We start from the raw sequence: 20,676 nt of genomic DNA, 5'->3' as shown, positions 1-20,676 counted from the left end.
AAAATTTTCAATTCATTATGGAAAATTTGAAGAAAAAATTTTTCAAATTTTTCTGCCAACCCCGTGGAATTGTTGAGCTGTCTTCAAAGACGTTGCAAAATAACGATCAAGGATAATCCGAGGATTATCATCGAAAAACTCACATGACTCCGCTTCTACTGGTCGGAATTGAGTCAAATTTGTTTTGCAACGTCTTTGAAGACAGCTCAGCAATTTCATGGAGTTAGCAGAAAAATTTAAAAAGAATTTTACCTTCAATTTTCCATAATAAATTGAAAATTTTAATTGGATCTGCGGAATCCTATACTTGTTAGATTTGAACCAAATTTGGTGTGTAGCGTTTTTTAGGGTAACCTGACAATTTAATCAGTGAATGGCTGGAATCCGGTGAAAAAAAGTTATTTTTGAACAGCCCTATTTATTGTACATGTACAAACTATTGGATTTTCGAAATTCGCTACTAAAACTAGAACTAATCATTTTAAGAAGTCCCAACTAGAACGGGAGCAAACCGCCTTTGAAAACCACTTGCTGCGCCACTGTTGGTAGAGATGTCTCTGAGCTAGCAATGGCTGCAAGAACATTACACGACTTAACAACCAGTATCACGATTTACCCCAAACGTTCTCTAGTTGTTCGGCAACTAATTTTTATCAATGCGCAACTAGAACTACTCTATTTTCGAAATACAGAACTAGAACTACAATTACCGGTACCCCCTTTTCAAAATTCGCAACCAGAACTAGAAATACTCAAGAACACGGGAGGTAGTTGACCGCCAACTGGTGCCCCGCGCCAACTAATTAGATTGGTAAGTTCGTAGCAGTTTGGCGTTGATCGTGTAACAAAGTTCTCGTCGGTTTGCTGAACATCGTTATTCATTATCGCACACTGTGTTGATTGGTTAATGTGCGGAATTCGCTGATGCCTTGTTATTGTATACAGTACTTCAAAATAGTTCATCATATCATGATCAGATGTCGCTAATTCACGCCAAGTATCCAACCAGTATGAGCAATGTAGTATGAGAATTTATCGGAATCAGCTGGTAATTTGAATGTTCATTGCTCGCCCGTTGCTGGCAATGCGCCAAGGATGTTTGAGTATGATCTTCCTCGGTGAATTATTTGTACAGCATTTTGACCCGGTGGAAAGCCAAGAAAATGTCGCGTCCGTTTTCCGTTCTCTGACGACAAAGTTTGTGTGTTCTCTCTTTTGTTCTGGTATCCCGGCATCACGGTATATCAATACAAATTCCAAGCTCCATTTGCGCGTCATTACATACGGCGGCGCCTGTAAAGTAAGAAACTCAACCTTGACTGTGCCGATCACTTAGCCCTCGCAAATATTCGGCGTGACGCGAGCGTGCGTAAGGTCGCACCGAAGACGCCTAAAATGACAACGCGTTGTTTCTGTAGACGAGCCCATCGCGATTTTGCATGGCAACGCGGTGTTGTTTTCAATTCGCAAGCTGAAAAAAAAACGGCATATTTCGCGATTTTTCTTCAGTTCATCCGCCGGAAGGGTTTATAAATAGCTGCAGTCTTTTCATCCGGTTCAAAATCGAAGCGCTCATCAAAAGCGACTTGAATGCGAGCTATTCGCGCGTTATATCGTAACCTTCGAAATGACGCGACACGCATCACTACCGTCGCATAATTATGTCGTCATCAGGCGTTATTTTAGGAGAATTCGCGGTTTGGAAGAGCTGCATTACGCGGCCCTTTGAGACGCGTCGCAAATGTCAGCACTGTTATAAATGAATTCGGATCAATCGCTTTCTTTTTAGTACGGCGTTCAATCCGTGTTACGCGCTAAAATAATTCCCTGTCCACCCGGACGCATTATTTATGTGGAGCTTGTCGGCAATATGCTATAGCTGTAACAGCCACGTGTCGTAATTTCCCTGCCCGAAAAATTGGGTCGATAATTTAATCATCGTTGTTCTTCCATTTTGTAAGTGCGGGATCAATGAGGTCGCAGGGTATATTTGAATCGGACTTTTTTGTTCATTGCTTTGTAGTGATTTGTTCTTTCCTTCGTGAATCATTCGCGTTTCCCGCATTCTGCAGCGATAGGTAGGAAATGACGTACGGTGGCTTGGATCTTTATGTGTCTAAAGGCGGTCGGCTACACATTGTACCTAATAATAATATACGGCTTACCGGTTTCGTTGATCTCCGGTCCTACCCTGCTCCTAAATCTCTGGGATGCGTGACGAGTGCTGTTACATACCGAGGTGCTTGGCCATTTTTGAAATATCTCTCAAGTTGGTTAAATGCTCATGCGTTTCTGCTGGTTTTATGATGATTCGATTTCCTATGTTTCAATATATCGGTATAGCTGTGGAAATAGCTGCCTTGAGTCTTTGGGATGAATATGAGAATTACTGAAAATACCGACGTTTTCGCATTAGGTTTTGCATGCATCAGCCGATCTTTGGAAAGTTTCGGTGACGCTGCGGATTCACGGTCCGTCTATTCCATGCTGAATCATCCATTTAACCTTGGCTGAAGATGCGGCCTATGAGTTATAATAGTTATTGCGAAGCGCAAGGGCCTTACCGCACGCTCAAGGATCGAGTTTATTCAGGCCCGCTCTTTGGAGGCGACCGCGTAAATGCACTTGCTTATAGTTTGTTTTCTTTGCTCGCTACTATTGTCACCGACAGTGCTACATTTTCCCCCGCTGCGCCGGATAGTCGAGAAAAGGTCCGACAACTAATAAACAATTCCATTGAAAACCTCGCCGTTTCATCCATTAAGATTCTTTGCTTAGAAACTTCACAGTTTCCAGCAAGAGACCGCACGACTTCCCTATTAGACCCATGTTTGTATTTCTAGAAGTCGCCGCTTGATATTATAGTAATGATTATACAATTGTATAGCATATTCACATATTGAAAATACCTGAATATATTCGGCTGACACTCGTGTCAGGGGTAATCATCAGCAACGAGTAGAGAATTGGAAAGAACACTGTGTATCAACAATCGTATCACAAAACATATTTGCCGTTACCAGTTGCTGACGATTACACCTGACGAATGTCAGCCAAAAGTATTCTGGTTTATATCAATATGAATTATGAATATGCTATCCTACTGTACATTGAACTTTGTGCCTCCAAGAGTATGTGATTATGTATGGAATATTTTGGTTTAACAATCTTCTCTAAACTGGCTTCGCGTATTCACAGAACGTATCTCGAAGACGAATTGGTCAAAGCCAAGATAAAGCCAAGGCTACGGCATGTGAGTTTTCATTGTATATTGGACCGTTGCTACATGCTACATGCCAGTGACCGTAACTTTAAACATATCCACGAGATTGTCACGAATTCCCATCGTCAACATGCCTCGGTACATAGCTATGTTCTATTTATATCGACACGAAGTTTTGCTTCTACTGTGACGTGCTCTGAATTGTACAATGGCAGTCGGCTGTAGTATATTTATCAATGGGTTATCGCTTTGGTTGCGCCTCGCCAGCATTTTGAAGGCGCTCGCCCGAGGTCAAAGGTGCGTTGTGTCTGCAGGATATGTACAAAAAGATGACCGAGATCTCGCCGGAGGAGCCGACCGCCGAGGAACATCAGCAAAAGGCCGTCACCAAACCGCGTTATATGCAATGGCGGGAACACGTCAGCTCGTCGTCGAATCTCGGGTTCCGCATCGAGGGAATCAAGGCAAGTATACCCAGGCTTGAATTAGCTGCCGGCCTACGAATTGTTGTCTTCTTGTTGTTGGAGACTTGATGCTTCTTTTCATGATAACTTCTAATCAGGCCTCAGGGTGTTCCTGCGCCGCGTAACCTAAAATGGTGGACAAATACGCGCCTTTTCGCCCATTATTTAAAGCATTGTGATGTCATATCGATTGATTGCGTCGTCACTTAGTTGTTGCAGAGATTGCCCCCCCTATGAATATTCATTTTGGATGTGCCTCCGCGCGTCCTCGTGGATTCAGTTGGACTGTTCGAAATAATCTTGAGTTGTCTATATACCAGCCCAGCGGTTCTTAACCTAGCGAACCACAAAATTTTCACCGAGTCATAAAAACAAAAATCTGGCTCATTGCATATTATAGTCATCGCATGGTAATGCTCGAACCTCCGCCGAACCACTGGGACTGGCTCAGCGAACCCCTGTTGTTCGTTTGAACTCCGGTTAAAAGTCGCTGCACTAGACCACGGCAAATTCGAATTGTACTGTATATACTCCAAACATGATTGGGAGGGCTTCATCAAACTAAACTTCCCACGGTTGACTGCGGGTCTCCATCCGCTAATATTCGATAAGTAAAAACTTTTTACTGTGTCGTAGATACGAAGCAGCGAAATATATTCTTACAGTAGGAGCAAAAGCGTTCCGTCTTTTCACTTCTTATCACGCGATTCTGATAAGCGCAGCGCCTTTGAAATCATGTTTGCAGGCGCGCGTCTCGCTTTAGCACCGGCCTGCTACAATAACGATGCAAAGGGTTAGGGTTAGGGACTTCAGACGACGCCAAGCGTCAAATGCCTCGTTTTTCGTATTTATAAACATCTGACGCGCTGTAACATGTCAGCGGTCGCGAACTGCAGTATCTTCTCGTCCCCGCTGCTGTCTATTTTCGGCGTGAGACATCGGGTCTTGCCCGTGGATATATGATCATGCGACACTTGGACATAAGACACTTGAAAATGTGGGCTAGATTTAAGGTTCGAAATGGGTTAGGACAGTGTTATTTACCGCTTTTTAGCGCAGACCCCTGTATTTCTGTAGGCGGTGGCGTGAACCCCCTACCCGCGAAATTTTGTAAGCTGATGATTAAAACAGTCATCGCTTTCCCTTGTGACCTGTGGTGAGCGCAGAACAGGCCACAAAAAAGACGTAAATCACAAAAAAGGACAACTGTTATGAGGGACAATGTAGTTTTATAGTTGTAGTTCAAACATTGACCTTTCATGGACTCCTTAGAGGTAGCCAGCGGACCCCCAGTGGGTCCGTGGACCTCTTTCAAGAACCCTTGGGTTAGGGTTTTGTAAGGATTAATTTCGGGGTTTGGTTAGGGTTAGTTTTTGAATTCTAAACTATAGTTATAGCATGAAGCATGATAAAGTGTCGCATGCTCAATTGTCGGCAACATTACGCACCGGTCTTAAACTTTGTGCCCGCCGCGCGTTCAAGTCGGCAATATCCGGTCACGCGCAAGTCTTCCGTCGATTTCCGTAGAAATGGCATTGTGCTACGCGCGTTGCGGTGCCGTTAATTTTTTTTCTTCTGCGCACACAGAAAGGAGACAAAGAGCCCAGCAAGGATTACAAGCTAACAAAAACGATGGACCAAGTCAAAAGTGCGTTCAAATATTTTATAGACGACAAAATCGAGGTCTTGGTGAGTTCTACCGTTTGGCGTTGAGTTAAAACGCTGGTGATGACGTGCCCGTTCTTTTGTTCTGTGCGCGCAGGAAAAGTATATCGCGCGGTTGAAGGAAATTCGCAGCGCGGCCGAAAAGTCTGAATTCTTCATGTCGCACGAGGTCGGTTTCCCGGTATTGCTGTGCGTGATGACGTTGGTTTTGATTCCTGCCGCTCTGTGTTTCAGGTCATCGGCAGTTCCCTCTTGTTTGTTCACGATCAGACGGGCCAGGCCTCGTCGTGGATGATCGATTTCGGAAAAACCACCAAACTGCCCGGCGAGGACCGGCTTACTCACCGCGAAAACTGGGTGGAGGGTAACAGGTGGGAATTTGTTTGTGCGCTTTAGGGTGTTGCGTTGGTGGTATCACGTACTATAGTATGGCTGGGTAGAGTGGTTCGTTTCTGAATGAGTATTAGGTCAAGTACGCGAGCATCACTCATTATGACGTCAAACCAGTATGAATGATGTTAACAGTTGAAATAGGTACATTTTATGCGACCACAAAAAATCTGGTCAGTGTCAGTCTGCAATCTACATCACGTTAAGAATTCGGGTATTTATGACCGTACATATTTCATTGCGCTTTGGGAACATCATATAGACGACACTCGTTTGTTGCTATGAATAGTTATTGTCAATTTTCGTATATGAATGCTGAAATGAGGGATATTAGTTGTTTTTAAAGCCGTCCAAGGTCGATTCTGAGAACTTGGAACGAGAATTCTTGCAGACTTGCGTCGAATGCGTAATACAAGGATATATTTTGATTTCTGCTGGTCACAGTACTTTATATATCGTCTCAGTAAAGAGTATATTTCGACACAACTTTAGTAGCATCAAAATAACGGCTCGTAGTGCACAATAAATCAACAACAAGTCCAATATTGCTCAGCGTGTAATCCCCCGCGAACTTGTGCATCAAGTGCTGGAATGTATGAAGAGCTATCCCATAACGACACAATAGTATGTTGTAGTATTGATATGAATTTTCTGTTTATTTCAATGTATAGCACTCGCCAATTTTTGTTTATCAATGCTAAAATAACCGATATAGAAGTATATGTGCATGATTTTGAATTAGCCGGATGGTGAGATCTAGAGGTAGGCTAGCTACGTTTAAATTTTCGTTATAAGTAGCCTGCACGAGTGTCTTCATGCGGCTCCATACGTACTCTGAGGTTTGAAATGCGGCTCCGACATCCAAAAAGGCTGGGGTCCACTGCTGACTGCTCTATTCGGTTCGATGAAGTATGAAATCGGGTTGGGAAGTAAACCGTTTTATATTTAAAGCATCCTCGGCGCCTTATCGATAATTAAGCCTTAAGGCGTTGTTTAAATTTGAATTAAATATTAATTGACCGCCGAAAGGTGGATGCATCACAAACTCCCTGCCATAAGGTGTTGTGTCGGAAGTGTGAAGGTAGCCGGGTAGAGAAAGCCACATTCCGGAGGGAAATGCGTGGTGACCGTATCCGGATCTTTCTACCAAGAAGCCATCTGCTCGTTATTCCGCTGCTCAAAAACACGCTCAAAGACGTCAGCTGAGTTCTAATTCCAAATTATGCACACTATCACGTCAGAACGATGGCTTGCTGTCGTCAGACTTGCGAAATGTTTAGCGTCCGGGTTTCCCGGCGTCATGGTGTGACGAGTAGGGCTGGGCACAATGATTCGAGTCGAGTAGTAAAAGACAATTTTTTCGAGTACTGAAATTATACGCTCCTCGCAACTGAAAAGTTAATTTACTAACGAGAATTATAACTTTGATACTATTTTCCACTGAGAAAGGCTTGAAGCCTTGATTGGCCGTGTCGCAGCCAACGAGACATAGTACAAACTACAACCTACGAACGTTACTGGAAATAACACATTTCCGAAGTCATGATCACCCCACAACATTGTCAACAAGTGCAATGAAATCGACATGGTCGATAAAATACCAAAGTACCTTTAACGTGACGGATAACAGCTAGGCATTATGTTCGTTGTGGTGGCTTTATAAGGTGCAATGGTACAAATTTGCACTTTGACATAATACATTCCGTTGTGACGTCATAATGAGGGATACTCGACTCGAAGCGCAATACGTAGTTCAGAATCGAATCACTCAGGTACTCGATTTTGCCCAGCCCTAGTGACGAGAGACTACATATATTTCCATAGCGCTTTGACGGCGGTATCGTGCGCCCGAGTTAGCGTGTCTAAATAAAGGTGAAGATGGTATAATCGTTCTGATTGGATGTTGGATGCACTACGAATTTTGTGTTGTTTATAGCCAAGTTGCGGAACACCTGTGGGTCTATTACTCCCCGTTCGCGCAGTAAGACGCTGAAATAGTGAAAAACAAGAAGTTTAGCGTAGCGTTCCGGAATGTATGGGATTTATCGGCTTATGCGTGGGTGTAGTCCCCAAATCTGTATTAAACTAGCTACTAGAACAACACGCGAGTGAACCGCGTATAAAGGTAAACTATTGTGCAGGCTGTTGATCTACGTAAACTTGGAAATGCGAACTCTCGCGATATGTCATTTGCGCGGTGGCAGTAGCGTTGTAAATATTATTGTTCAATGGCGTGGCGGCTGTAAGAAATCGAACTGTTGTTCATGCGGATGCAAACGAGGTATTCAGTTTATTGTAAGAGTCATCCGTTTCCCGTTACTCAAACGCATAGTTGCCACACACGTAATTCGAATGAAACATCCGAATCGTGTTTGACTATACATTCTGAAGCGGATCAAGTGCGATGTTAACGTAGTGCGAGAGCAGTTTTATACGCAAAATTACTTACTTTATACCAGTGATTCTTAGCCTTTTTTCCTTCAGCGCCCCTTTTCAAAAATTGGTCAGGTCTGGCGCCCCCTCCCCGCCCTAAATATTAAGGACTGCAGTAAAAAATATGGGTAAGAGGTCGAAGTCTGGACGATCCTTTCAGGTTGGGCATATACCATTGGAAATATATCACGCCTTATACCACTCGATTAATTAACGATATAATAATTGCATCCGTCAAAACTCGAAATTATTCGTCGTGCTGGGAGCGAAATATATGCCGATGAGATGATGTTTGCGATGTGTTTCCATGAATGCAGTTGTTTATTATAATTCACATAAAATGAATTGCGTGTACTTAACGATCGCCCATTCCCCGTTAAAACAACCCTGTCACGCTGACTCCCGAGGGTTATTTTCCACAAAATGTTTTAGAATTAGGCGTTGCATCCTGCAGCGCACAGCGTGTCGAAATCGAAGAGGCACTCTACCACTTTTGTATTAAAGATGCCTTGAAGCTTTTTGGCCAAAACGATTAACTAAATACATATATGTCCCTACTGCACCATCTATTCCGGCGCAATTTCTCTTCAACTGCTAAACGCATGCTACTCCTGTACTTCTAAAAGCCTACTTGATTCTCCATCCGTTTCAACCTGCCTGTTTCTTACAGAGAGGACGGATACCTCCTCGGAATGGACAATCTCATCTCGATATTCGAAGAAATCGCCTCAGAACTCCAGGAACAAAGCACTTCCGGTGCGACCGTAACGATCTCAAACCCCACGGACAACAACATGGCCGCCGCGTGGGCGCTGTCCAGCCAGTCCTCGGGCGAGAGTTACGAACAGTGCCCGCCGGACAGCCCGTCTTTGACGCCGTCGGACTCGAAGCGTAACTGCGGCGGCAGCCCGCGAGGATCGCTCCTCAAAAGGCAGGCCGCCACGACAGAGACGGACAAGCCCGTAGCCAGCAACGGCGACGTGAACGTCACAAACGCTGGCGTCGTAAACGTCACAAACGTCACAAACGTCGTTTGCGCGTCGTCCGAAAAAACGTAACGCGTCCGTTATACAGTAGTCAGCACGCAGGTACAAATCGGGGCTTTCGTGGGTAGGCGGATTCTGTCTATACCCAACGCCCGTAGCGCGATGGCACTGCCTGTGGCTTGAGGCTTCGCTCGCCACTGCGTCACACGGACGTATTCTATCAATGCCGGTACTAGGTTTTAATATATACAGGACAAGTTAGCGGTGGAAGACGCATATCCGCGCGAGTGTAACTACCCGAAAGGATGTGAGCCTTGACGCATGGCGTTATCCGAATTGAGAGCTGTGAACGCGAGTATGATTGCGTTCGTTACGATCTGAAGTTTTAATGCGTTTGCAGATACCAGTTGCGTATACGTACGACTTGCATATCATCCTCGTCCGTCAACCCGGACGTACAACAACAGTGGTACTACGCACCCACGGTACAGTGGCACCAGTCTATTTTAACTGGCGGCGTGTATATCGGATACAGGTCGCCTCCTCGTCGCGGATTTCGCGATCGCAATTGAGCAAATTTTATTTTGTCTGCTACGATATCCCCCGGCCGGGCGCCGGCTCTTGCAATCGATGTTTCAAAATACATGACATGCAGGACGTCGCGTTCTTTTTCGAATTTTCAACATTGTTTGATCCCAAAACGCGTGGGATATGGCCTGTTCGACGCCCTCGCGCGTACTACCGCTATTATCCATTGCGTACGCTCGTTCAGCCCGTTGAGATGCGGTCTCTGTTATTTCTTCAATTGCATCTTTACGACGTACCATACCATGCCATTATTGCTAATCGATTTTACTACTAAGTTCTGTCCGACGTCGGTATGTTATCTAGTGGTAAGCGTAGTTTTATCTCTTTATGATTATCTTAAAGTAGCTCACCTATAGATCAGCCGCTGTCTCGTATTTTATCACCTTGTCGTTTTGATGATAATTGTATTTGTTGATTATTTTACCCATTGCCGCTTTTTTCTCTTTTCTTGCACTCGCTAGCGTGTCTCGCGACACGCGTAGATTTTGCGAAGAAAATACTCACTTGAAATGTAGAGACTCGGCCGTTTCGCGAGGGCTGTTGAGGTAGTTAGCGACTGGATAGGCTTCTGACTCTCAGTGGTGAAATCTGAATGACGTCGACATAGCGACGTCTCAGTATATTTTGAGCATATGATTTTTGTTTCCCTCCAAGTCTATGTATCAGGTAGTGGAGTGATCGAATTTGTTTTGGAAAAGGAAGATATGCAGCACGCTTGAAACGAAGTTGAAAAGGGTCAAAGCCATATTGCCTAGGATGCCAGGGCTAGGTACTGTAGTGGAAGTGATATGCTGTCAAAATTACATCGCAACGTGAACGGAGTTGCTCATGATCCAGCCCTGGAGCTGGAGCAGTAGGCCTACCGGATTTCGAATGGATTTTGGGCAACCTGCTTGGATCCGATAGTTACATATATGCCTTAAACGTTGAGCCCCTAGTCATCTCCAGCCCTAACAGAATAGATTAGGGTTGGAATATCTGGGAATCACTGAGACGTCTAGAAAGGTGAAAGTAGCCACATCGAGAATTTGGTCGTGACCTTCTCGAGAGAATAGTAGGGGGAAGCCAATGCAATTTCCTCTGTAAGCCATGCGCCACTATCACAATTGGTCTCGTCTATAGTGCATGGCGTTGCCATTGGACCCACGCCGTCGCATTTCAGGCTCGTCTGGCTTTTGTACAGTGGTGAAATTGATGAAAAATATTTTTGAATATGTCAACCCTGAACACTGTTATATTAAGTATGTGATTTTCAAACAAACGACCGGAAGACACGCACAGATAGAGTTACCGTACGTCCTTCTTTAGGATGATTTGTCCTCCTTTTTGAGAATTTGTCCTCTTTTTTGAGAAATTTGGTTAAATATAGGGAAAAATTCGACTGAGATACAGTAAATCAGCACTTAAGTAACGTTCCGGTGGCTATGTCGGTAGCTGACCCGGAACGTTGACCTTTTTTTAGTCAACCTACCGCGAAGTAGGAAAAATCTACCATTTTTACAAGATTTTCCTCCGGTATTCTAAGTTTGAACATTTTGAGAAAGGGTCCTCCTTTCCCGATTCCAAAATATGGTAACACTTCGGAGAGTCACTCGTCTCAGTTCAAAGCTATATTTACCCAACTGTCACGTTCAAAGTTATATTTTTTCCAGGACACAAGAAAAAATCTCAATCACAACCTCTTCTCGCGCACAGGCTCAGGGCGTGATGAGCCGCTTCAACACCCTTGTCGGCGGCGAAGCGTAGGAGTCTTTCAGGCTCTCTAAAAAGAAACAATATTGATAATGATCGTCAGACTATATTCTCATAGGCCCGGCACACTCGCACAATGTACCTTGCGATATACAAGACACGATGCAATGTAATGAACAGATAGGAGGATGCCGAAACGACCAGTCGCGGTCTCCTGATCAGGCATCCACCTCGGCCTAGTGTCCGATGTTAATCTTTTTGATATTAATATCGTTATTCGTCGATCCTTTTATAGTCGCTCTTTCTTGGTTTTGTCTTTCTTTATTGGGTATTTTTCTGGGCTTTTTTGTTGCCGTAAGAACAGCGACACGGGGGGACGAGGACCCCAGAATAACCTCCGACTGCGGGACTTGAACCCGGACCGCCTGCGTAAGTGGCTTCGTCGTTCCCTCGGTATATTGGAATCCTATTGATGGGCTTTCCCTTTTAACGAAGCTCATTCTAAAAAGTAACAGTCTGGTATTATCAAATTTACCCTTTACGCAGCTCTGTCTTTGAACCGTGCATGTGACCGACAGCCAGATTGAAACTAGCCTCCGGATGCCCCTGATCAGCCGCCGCTCTAGATATATAATTCGAAATTTCAGGAGATAGCGAAGCATGCTAATAACAATACTTGTTAGACGACAAAGTGTCTATAACGTTGTTAAGATTGCATTTGTGTAACTGAGACAGGCTAAGCACCAACAGATTGGGTTCAGGTTCACGGTGCCGTCGCGAGGGCTTGGATTTCCCCACGCACAGTCGCCGAAACTATTATATCCTACAGCCAGTTCATGGTATATATGTATGAAAGTATACCTGAACCATTGCATTGCCATGGTGTCGTTTTTCTCGGTTCCTTTTCCCACAAGGTATCTCTGTCCTACTACATGTTGTGCTGATGGATATCCGAGGTGCGCGTAACCATGAGAAACATGGAAATGGAGATGGTCGAAGTAATAGTATGAATAATACATCAGACCAAACGCAGTCAATAGTCCGACGACCTTAAAATTATAATCGATTGTGAATATATGCAAAAACGTCCGTAATCGTAATTCAGGTCCAACCAATTACAAATTGCGACCAATCATCATCACGATACGTTCACATAGGCCTACCCACTAGGAAGCAACGGTAAAGTTCCAAATGTCGGCAATGTACAATACACTTGCACAATAGTGTGGCAAGATATCGCAGTGCATGGTATAATCCACAGCTGCAACACCAATGGGTTGCGGGTTCGAGTCCACCCGAGGTCGACTCCAGAATTCCTGTTTAAGGGTTGGAGGTTTATCTAGGCTCCTCCTCGCAATATCATCCGTGTAAGCTGGGCCTAGTGTAAATGACCAATGACCATAGTAGTCAACAAACACCATGAATAGCCTACCACAAATAGCAACAACAACTTGCACAATAATGCCAAATTTTTCGCTAGTCTGAATGAAGACCACACAATTTAACACTGGAGATCGCCTCTATACAAGCCCGGATCCTGTATTTTACATTTAGTCATCTATATAGTCCTCTAAAATAGCCAAGTGTTGGCGAATCCTGGTCTAATTGGGAGGGATGAATACAGTATTATTGTAGAGAAGTTGTTAGAACTATTCTCGTTCAAATTCTAATAAAGTTTCGTTTTCTTGAAATCTGGTTATACTCCTATACTTTTCAGTTCTAATTTTAATCAACAATATTCTCTACGTGGTTCGACAATTCCTGCTCATGATTTTACATTCAACTTTATCGAGTGGTTGTGCTTGATGATTTATTAGGGTTGATTTAAAGATGTTTTCTATCAATTAGATAATAGGTAGACGCTATCACATTCAAAATCCAACGCTATTAAATTCACTGAATTTTTAATTATAACACAAAAGTCTCATCGTTACCTCGAGAACGGTGATCCACAACGGATCTCTACGCGGAGCGTGAAGCTGAAACACAGATCGTCCCAATTTGACGTAACGTTCCGAATCCGAATTAGATGACATGGCATGAACGGCATATTCGCTGTCTTCGTGATTCGAGCATTTTTCATTGAAATTCTGGCTGCGCCTTCTGCGAAGAGTCCTACCTGGCATCCTTTCTGTGACCAGTAGAACAATAGGCCTATCGCTAAATTGTCGCATAAATTTTCGAAATTAAACCATAGCATAGCATAGCTCTAGGTGCATCCCAACCTTGGCGCCAGTAAACGGACTGAAGTCATGTGCCGCGGGTCCAATGGTGTCGGGAGCAGCCTATACATATATCACAGAACAGATTAACAAAAGTTGGTTATGCCAGCAAATTTCCCGACTACGACATAGAAGAGTCAATCAAACTCGTTCACAACTACAAAATGGTCGGAGATTTTGATGGTTCCGCGTTCAGCCTACTACCTTTACAGACCTTCCACTCGAGCAATAGCCAATGAAAAATTTGATCTATAACACGTACATTGAAGGTTATGAATAATTGATTAATGTTTTTGAATAGTCTATATTTGTCTCGATGTAGCCAGAACATTGTCCGTCAATTTATGAATTTACGGCACGGTAATATTGTGAAATTACAATAGTGAGTAAGATAAATGGAACATCAACTTACACAATTTGTGCTGGTATTGAATATCGTAATAACCAGCAAAACGGCCATTTGCATAACCGCCGAGGGATTCCGAAAGATAGTGGCAATGACACGTCATTGTTACATCGTTATCAACTTTTCAGACAATCCAACAATTTCATGGGGTATAGCCAGTAAACTTTGAGAAAAAAATTATATATATTTTTATTAAATAAATCCAAAACTTTTTTCTTATAGCAATGCCACTATAGGTTGGAATTTGGCCAAAATTGGCGTGCAGCATTTTTTTAGATAACCTAAAATTTTTATCAAGTATCCAGTACAATTTGAACAGAAAAATTATTTTTGAACACCACTTCCTGCGACAAGTCGGCGAAAGCCAACACTGCAGATACCTCTTTACGAGTAGAAAGGGAGACGCTGCATGCCTATTCCAGTTTACAGTCGCTGTCACAGTCCGGTTCATACATGAAACCCGTGGTGCCTCTATCCCCATCATTGTCGTTCGTTACGATTGTTTATTTTTCCGTTGGAATTCATCGAGCAACCGAAATCTCTCTCATCAAACACTTCTGCATAAATTTTTCTTCTCTTTGGAGATAGGCCTACCTCACTTCGTCCTTAAATTTGTATCGGGAGCAGTGGTGAGTCGTTGGCGAAATTTGCTCATAATATGAAAATACCCCCTGCACCAAAATAATATGGTCAAGTGATCCCAGACGCCCCAGTAGATCGGCTTTCGTTCGATTTGATTTTGCTCTTCATCGATTTCAGAGTCGATCTCGTCTTTATCAGTTATACTTCATCAGATGTCGGGAGCATATGGCTCGCGAACCATATATATCACTTTTGTGTATAAGATATGGCTCTTTGCCTAATTTTTATTTTTGTACTGAATTGATCATTATAGCAGCAACTTGTCGGTAAATTTTCATCGCGGTCAGAGTAATTATTATTCTCGTGGTATAGTATAAGCAGGATGTAGTTGAGAGGTAAAGACAATGTCTGCATATTCAGGGGCAGTGGCTCGGACCCTCATTTTAAAAATCCTGAACTTTAAATCGCTGTCGCGCCGGGGACCAATATCACTCGCGAATTTGAGATACCCAACTCGAAATCTTGGATTGTACGATACGATGATTGATCGAAGAGAATAGCAGACCCGATTCCACCCGCAGAAGCGGAGTTATTTGATTTTTTCATTAAAAATCCTGGGATTATCCACCACCAATGCTATTTTTACAAATCCAGAACTTTCAACTGCAATAACTCCACTTCTACAGGTTGGAATTGAATCAAATTCGTTTTGCATCGTTTTGAAGACAAGTCAACGTATTTATGGGGTTGACAGAAAAATTTGAAATCTGTCAGATAATCCGATTTGTGTGAATAATTATCGAAATGACAGATTTTGCGTCGTTGGGGGGGGGGCGTTCACACTTTCATTTGTGTGCCTTGGAGTCGACTTTTATCAAACTACACCAACCCAAACTCTGTCAACAAAAAGAGTTCGTGTACCACCTAAAAATAGTACATTGAACGCTCTCTCTGTCATGTAGGTGACGTCATATTTTGTAATACGATTGTTGATATACAATGTTCTTTCCAATTCTCTAATAGTTGCTGACGATTACCCCTGACGAGTGTCAGCCGAAAATATTCGGGTTTATTTCAATATGAATATACTATTCAATTGTATATTGAAGTTCTGTACCTCCAAGAAGTTTTTCACAAATTACTTCATCAAACCAAGTTTTATGTGCAGCGGTGGAATGATGATCTTCTCCCCAGCAACTTAAGGTTCATTTATGATGTTAGCTTCACCTACTCTCATGGAATCTCTAACTGGTGACCCTTTCTTCATCCAGTGATCAGTGCACGCTCAGCTATCCCAAAAGCAGATAAAACATGGCTATTTTGTATAGTCACTGTGCTGGCCAAGCAACACATTTACCCATTTTCAAGTCTACACAGATTAATCATTGGTGAGAGTCATAATCCAGTTTCTGTAATACCGTTTTAATGTAATTGTACCCTTCTTTTAGTTTTGTTGAGTGCCCAATTGGAAGAGATGCATATCAGTGTTCAAACTCTTTTTCAAACTGTCTATGAATAAGCGCCACTCTTGAGGTCTATATTGTGGCACTCCCATTTTATGCAGAAGCCCTTCGATGCAGTTTTTGTCTGTGAGTCGAGTATACTTCTTTAGAGTGAGGCAAGGATCGCCGAGCAAATCCAAAATCTGCATAGTTCCAAGTATTCTGCTTACGACGATTAAATAAAATAAATATTAATTAAATTAATTGAAAAAATATCGATATCTCAAAAACCAGAGCCAATTCAAAAAAAAGGGTGTCATTTTCGAACTCAGCAGCCCAAACATATATGTTTACCTAGAAACCATTGAAATATCTTTGGCACTAAAAAAAGTTATTTTGTTGGCAAGTGTTATCTACGTCTGTTGGAAATGTTAATTGTCCTAAGCTTCGAAAAATATCGTATGGCTCTCACTGTAATAGGATTAGAAAGATGTAATGTGCAAAAGATCTATTTATCTCAAGTTTCGCATGTTCAAATACGGCAGCCAGCATGATTAGTACGAGTTTTTACAAATAGGCCTACATGTGGCACAGACAACGAATCCCATGTAGAATGTAGATAGCTCGAATCAGTGATACCACGACGTCACGAATTTTCAATTGTGACGTAACCGTTGATTTAAATGTATGGCTCTTTGACAGTTAAAATGGAAAAAATAGGGCCAATATGGCTCTTCGGGTTAAAAAGGTTCCCGACCCCTGCTTTATACAATTTACATAAAATATTAGTCGGCCAGTTTGTTGATTGCGTAGCACGAGGTCACGGTACTGGCATTGGTTCACGACAAACCTTGTGACATTCCCCCTAATTAATAATTATCATCCAATCAGACTTCCATGCCCTACACTCTACAGCAGTGGTTCCCAAACTTTTTCGGTGTGAGGGCCAAATTTAGAATTTCAGAGTACGGTCGGGGCCGCACGAATACTACGGCTATGAAACGGACCGAAACAGTCATAATGGCTATTTCGGAGTAGTTTTATTGCCCTGGCGAGGTTTCAAAACTGTACACCGTTTACGGCTACTTATCTGCTGCATTGGGTGTCTGTTGAGTGAATCAGCTTTTCTCGTCTAAACGCGCGAGGCGCGAAAAATTTCTTTAGTAGTTTCATGACTGAATCGGTCAATATGATCGGGAATTGCATGTATTGCTATCAATTTTCATCTTGTCTCTGTTAACGTAATCTGATTTACCGGTAGAGTTGAGTGAGGTGTGTTTGTAAAGGTATAGGCCCCCTCAATAGGAATTAAACATATCCGGGGGTACCCGTTGGCAGGAACGTAACGGCACTTCGTCAGGACCCCGGGCTCCCATAGGGTGATAAACTGACCCCGCATGACGTTGTTCGCTTTTCCCACGAAATTAAAGTTGTACTGTCTATTGAGACAGCGCGACGCCCGAATATTTCGATAATTCATGATAAATTCGGTGAATAAGATCGGGAATTGCGTGGTTGTCGTCTTTGCCCACGTAATCCAATTTACCGGTAGAGCTGAGTGTCTTTGAAACTGCAGACCCCATAAAATTAAACATCTTCGGGCGGGCAGACCCCTAGGTATGACTTCTTCACATGATGTTATTCCGTGACATCCTGTCTGCTATATCAAAAAATGTAGAATTGCCCAAACCTACTATACTGGAAGATCACACGATTTCAGATCAATTGGTATTTCTTCGCTGGCATGTAATTTTCTTTCCTGCGGGATGGTATTTATCTTGATAGGTTCAGATTGCCAAGACAAGAACATTTGTCGCCAGTCATTTAGGCGCCTATATGGACAAATAAACCTATATGTATTTTGTATATATAACGAAGTTTTTGGTATTTCGAAGTTTTTGGTCAGCATAAAAGCAGTCCTTTACGGCCATGGCTTTCTCGCTGCCGATCGTTCACACTTATTGGAGTCACATGTTACATGGCCTAAAACTTTAAATGTCTTGGTGCGTTGTGGTGCGGTCATGGCCAACGCTGATATGCCCATTTCTACAAATCTTGCGTATTTTTTCTTGGGGAAGAGTACCCAATAATCAAGATATGCGGCTAATTGAAATCGCGCCCAGCGCGAAAATTTTTTTAAGAAGTTGCATAAATTTTCAAAAAATACTCTTTAATTTATGCCAATTCACGAAATAATTTTGGGCCCATTCGAGCTCGGCCCCCTCATTTGGGGGGTTTGGGGTGCGACAGTTACGGCCCTGAATATAGGACTACCAATTATGCTGCTTTTAGCCGACTAAGCAGTATGCATCTCGGCGTATTCAACCGTGAGTCACGGGTTGCACATCTAGTTATCATAGGGTTACCATACGGCCTCTTTTAAGATGATTTGTCCTCTTTTTTGATTTTTTTAAAGTGTCCTCGGAGGACGCCCAAATGTCTTCTTTTTTGAGGATTTTGGTTACATAGGGCCAAATTCGACTGACATACATTAAGTCAGCACTGTAGGAACGCTACGGCGGCTATTTCGGAGCTGGACCTGGAAGTTTTTTTTCAGTCAACCACCTATGTGAAAGAAAAACTGTATTTTCCGGGAGTTGAGCCTCTTTCTTTTTTAGTCAAGCGACCACGAGGGAGAGATTTTCCTCCGGTTTTGAAAGTTATCAATACCTATTTATATCTATAGCTACTGCTACTGCTCGTTCAACTGGAAAGTTGGGGCACATTGCATTGAAACAGCAGTGACATAACGTTAGCAGTCGATACTCACAATTCACAACTTTCCTGCAATTCTATAATTAAAAACCACATAGGTCAAGCCAAGTAAGAGTATTTTACAAATATAAATTTTATTTTTGTCATAAATCGATTTCTTAATATATGTTGGGGGCCGCAAGAAGGCTATCTGGGGGCCGCACTTGGCAATCACTGCTCTACAGACTACATCAGACCTGGGCGGCCCACGAATGGTTGCGTGAAATTCAAAACATAAAACTTGCTTTTTGAATGACTAAAATCATAAGCTGTATCAAGTGAACAGGAAATTCGTTTACTTTGAAGCCTATTCATTAATATGCCACGATTACGCTGCCTACGTACCTCGTATGCATAATCCAGATTTAAAATAAAGGCAACGTTATAATTGATGAGTATGGGTAGCAATTAAAGTCACAAGAAATCTCTTTCCATATAGTTTAGTTCAAACCTTCTTTGTTGCCATTGTCACATCACGCATTGTGCAGTATATGTTAAAATTGTAACGGGATACGATTCCAAATTGCTAACTTGTAAGACAAGTCAATTAGTGCTCGCGAATAGGGCTGGGCACAATGATTCGAGTACTCGAATCTGAATCGAGTATTAATTTTAATGATTCGAGTCGAGTAGTAAAAGACGATTTTTTTCGAGTACTGAAATTATGCGCTCCTCACAACTGAAGGGTAATTTATCAATGAGAATTATAGTTTCGATACTAATTTCCACTTTGTAGCCTTGAAACATTGATTGGCGGTCTCGTAGCATACGAAGCATATGATACAAAGCTATGAAGGTTGCTGGACGTAGCACATTTCCGAAGTCATGATTATCCCACAACATTGTCTCCCAGAGGAATGAAATCGCTATGGTCGAAAAAATGCCAAAGTATCTTTGTGAGATGGATAACAGGCATTATATTTATTATTGTGGCATAAACTGTACATATTTGAACTTTGACGTATTACATTCTGCTATGACGTCATAATGAGGAATACTCTATTACTCGAATTGACTCGAAGGATATTACGTGATTCAGAATCGAATCACTCAGATACTCGATTTTGCCCAGCCCTACTCGCGATTACTATATGACTGATCGTATCTATCACCAATAAAGGATTACCGGGGATGCGAAGAAATGAAAGCCAAAAACTGAAATTCAAAGAAGGTTTAGACTTAAGAGCACTAAATATCTGGGGTCGAACTGGGGTGCGTGAAAGCATCGGAAGGGTGGACGCGAAGCCGCAGTTAAAGGAGAAAAAAATTCGCGCTCCGGGTGATTTACCTTCAGCTGCTACTTATTGCTCTGCGTATTCTCAGACTTTGATATTTCAGAATTCTCTCATCAAAAGCCATAACCTTCCATGTCATCAAACTATCCGTTGGGATTGTTAGCATTCTGGTTGCACTTTTTAATATTTTGTGATGTCATGATAAGGGGGGCGCGAAATTTTTCACGATCATAAAGAGGGGTGTGCCTAAAAAAGTTCGAGAACCACACTTTTAAAGTATTATTAGAATAACGTAGGTAGGGGTTTAGAGAGAATTGTAAATGTATCATGTTTAACATTGTTTCGAATCATGACGGCAAATAGATATTTGTTTAATTAAGCGTCACTTTCTCATTACCTTACATCAGGGGTCGGCAACCTTTTGCTAGTCGCGGGCCAAATTTCAGGTGCACAACATTTTAGCGGGCCGGACCGGAATTTTTCTTTATACTATAGTTAACAGTCACGTCGGTATATATTACCCTACAATGCTGCAATCTCAATCATACAAATCACAAAAAGAGCAATACACATATATTTACACTTCAACAACGC

General features: G+C 42.5%; 2 protein-coding genes across 3 annotated transcripts in view; one reads left to right on the top strand and one right to left on the bottom strand.

The window, feature by feature from the left end:
• LOC145449769 (uncharacterized) overlaps positions 1–10,263 on the top strand; it is a 35,363-nt gene extending 25,100 nt beyond the window's left edge. The window contains exons 6-11 of one of the 2 annotated variants that reach the window (XM_080328193.1): positions 3,199–3,253; positions 3,538–3,691; positions 5,279–5,376; positions 5,450–5,521; positions 5,587–5,723; positions 8,846–10,263. In XM_080328193.1, the coding sequence (XP_080184319.1) occupies positions 3,199–3,253; positions 3,538–3,691; positions 5,279–5,376; positions 5,450–5,521; positions 5,587–5,723; positions 8,846–9,233 (904 nt within the window). In that variant the 3' untranslated portion in view covers positions 9,234–10,263. Of the gene's footprint in view, positions 1–3,198; positions 3,254–3,537; positions 3,692–5,274; positions 5,377–5,449; positions 5,522–5,586; positions 5,724–8,845 lie in introns of both variants that reach the window. The other variant, XM_080328192.1, reaches the window with a different exon arrangement.
• A 1,154-nt stretch (positions 10,264–11,417) lies between these two features.
• LOC145450067 (uncharacterized) lies at positions 11,418–13,567 on the bottom strand. The gene is made up of 4 exons (XM_080328545.1): positions 13,376–13,567; positions 12,303–12,490; positions 11,977–12,063; positions 11,418–11,511 (listed from the first exon to the last, which is right to left on the bottom strand). Exons 1-4 carry the CDS (start codon positions 13,565–13,567, stop codon positions 11,418–11,420), a joined length of 561 nt encoding a protein of 186 aa, XP_080184671.1.
• Between the last annotated feature and the right edge of the window lie 7,109 nt (positions 13,568–20,676).

Source organism: Botryllus schlosseri, chromosome 11 (genome assembly GCF_051294905.1).
Source record: "Botryllus schlosseri isolate E-star chromosome 11, Bs_hap1, whole genome shotgun sequence".
NCBI classification, from domain to species: Eukaryota; Metazoa; Chordata; class Ascidiacea; order Stolidobranchia; family Styelidae; genus Botryllus; species Botryllus schlosseri.
This window is presented reverse-complemented; position numbering and strand designations above follow the sequence as displayed.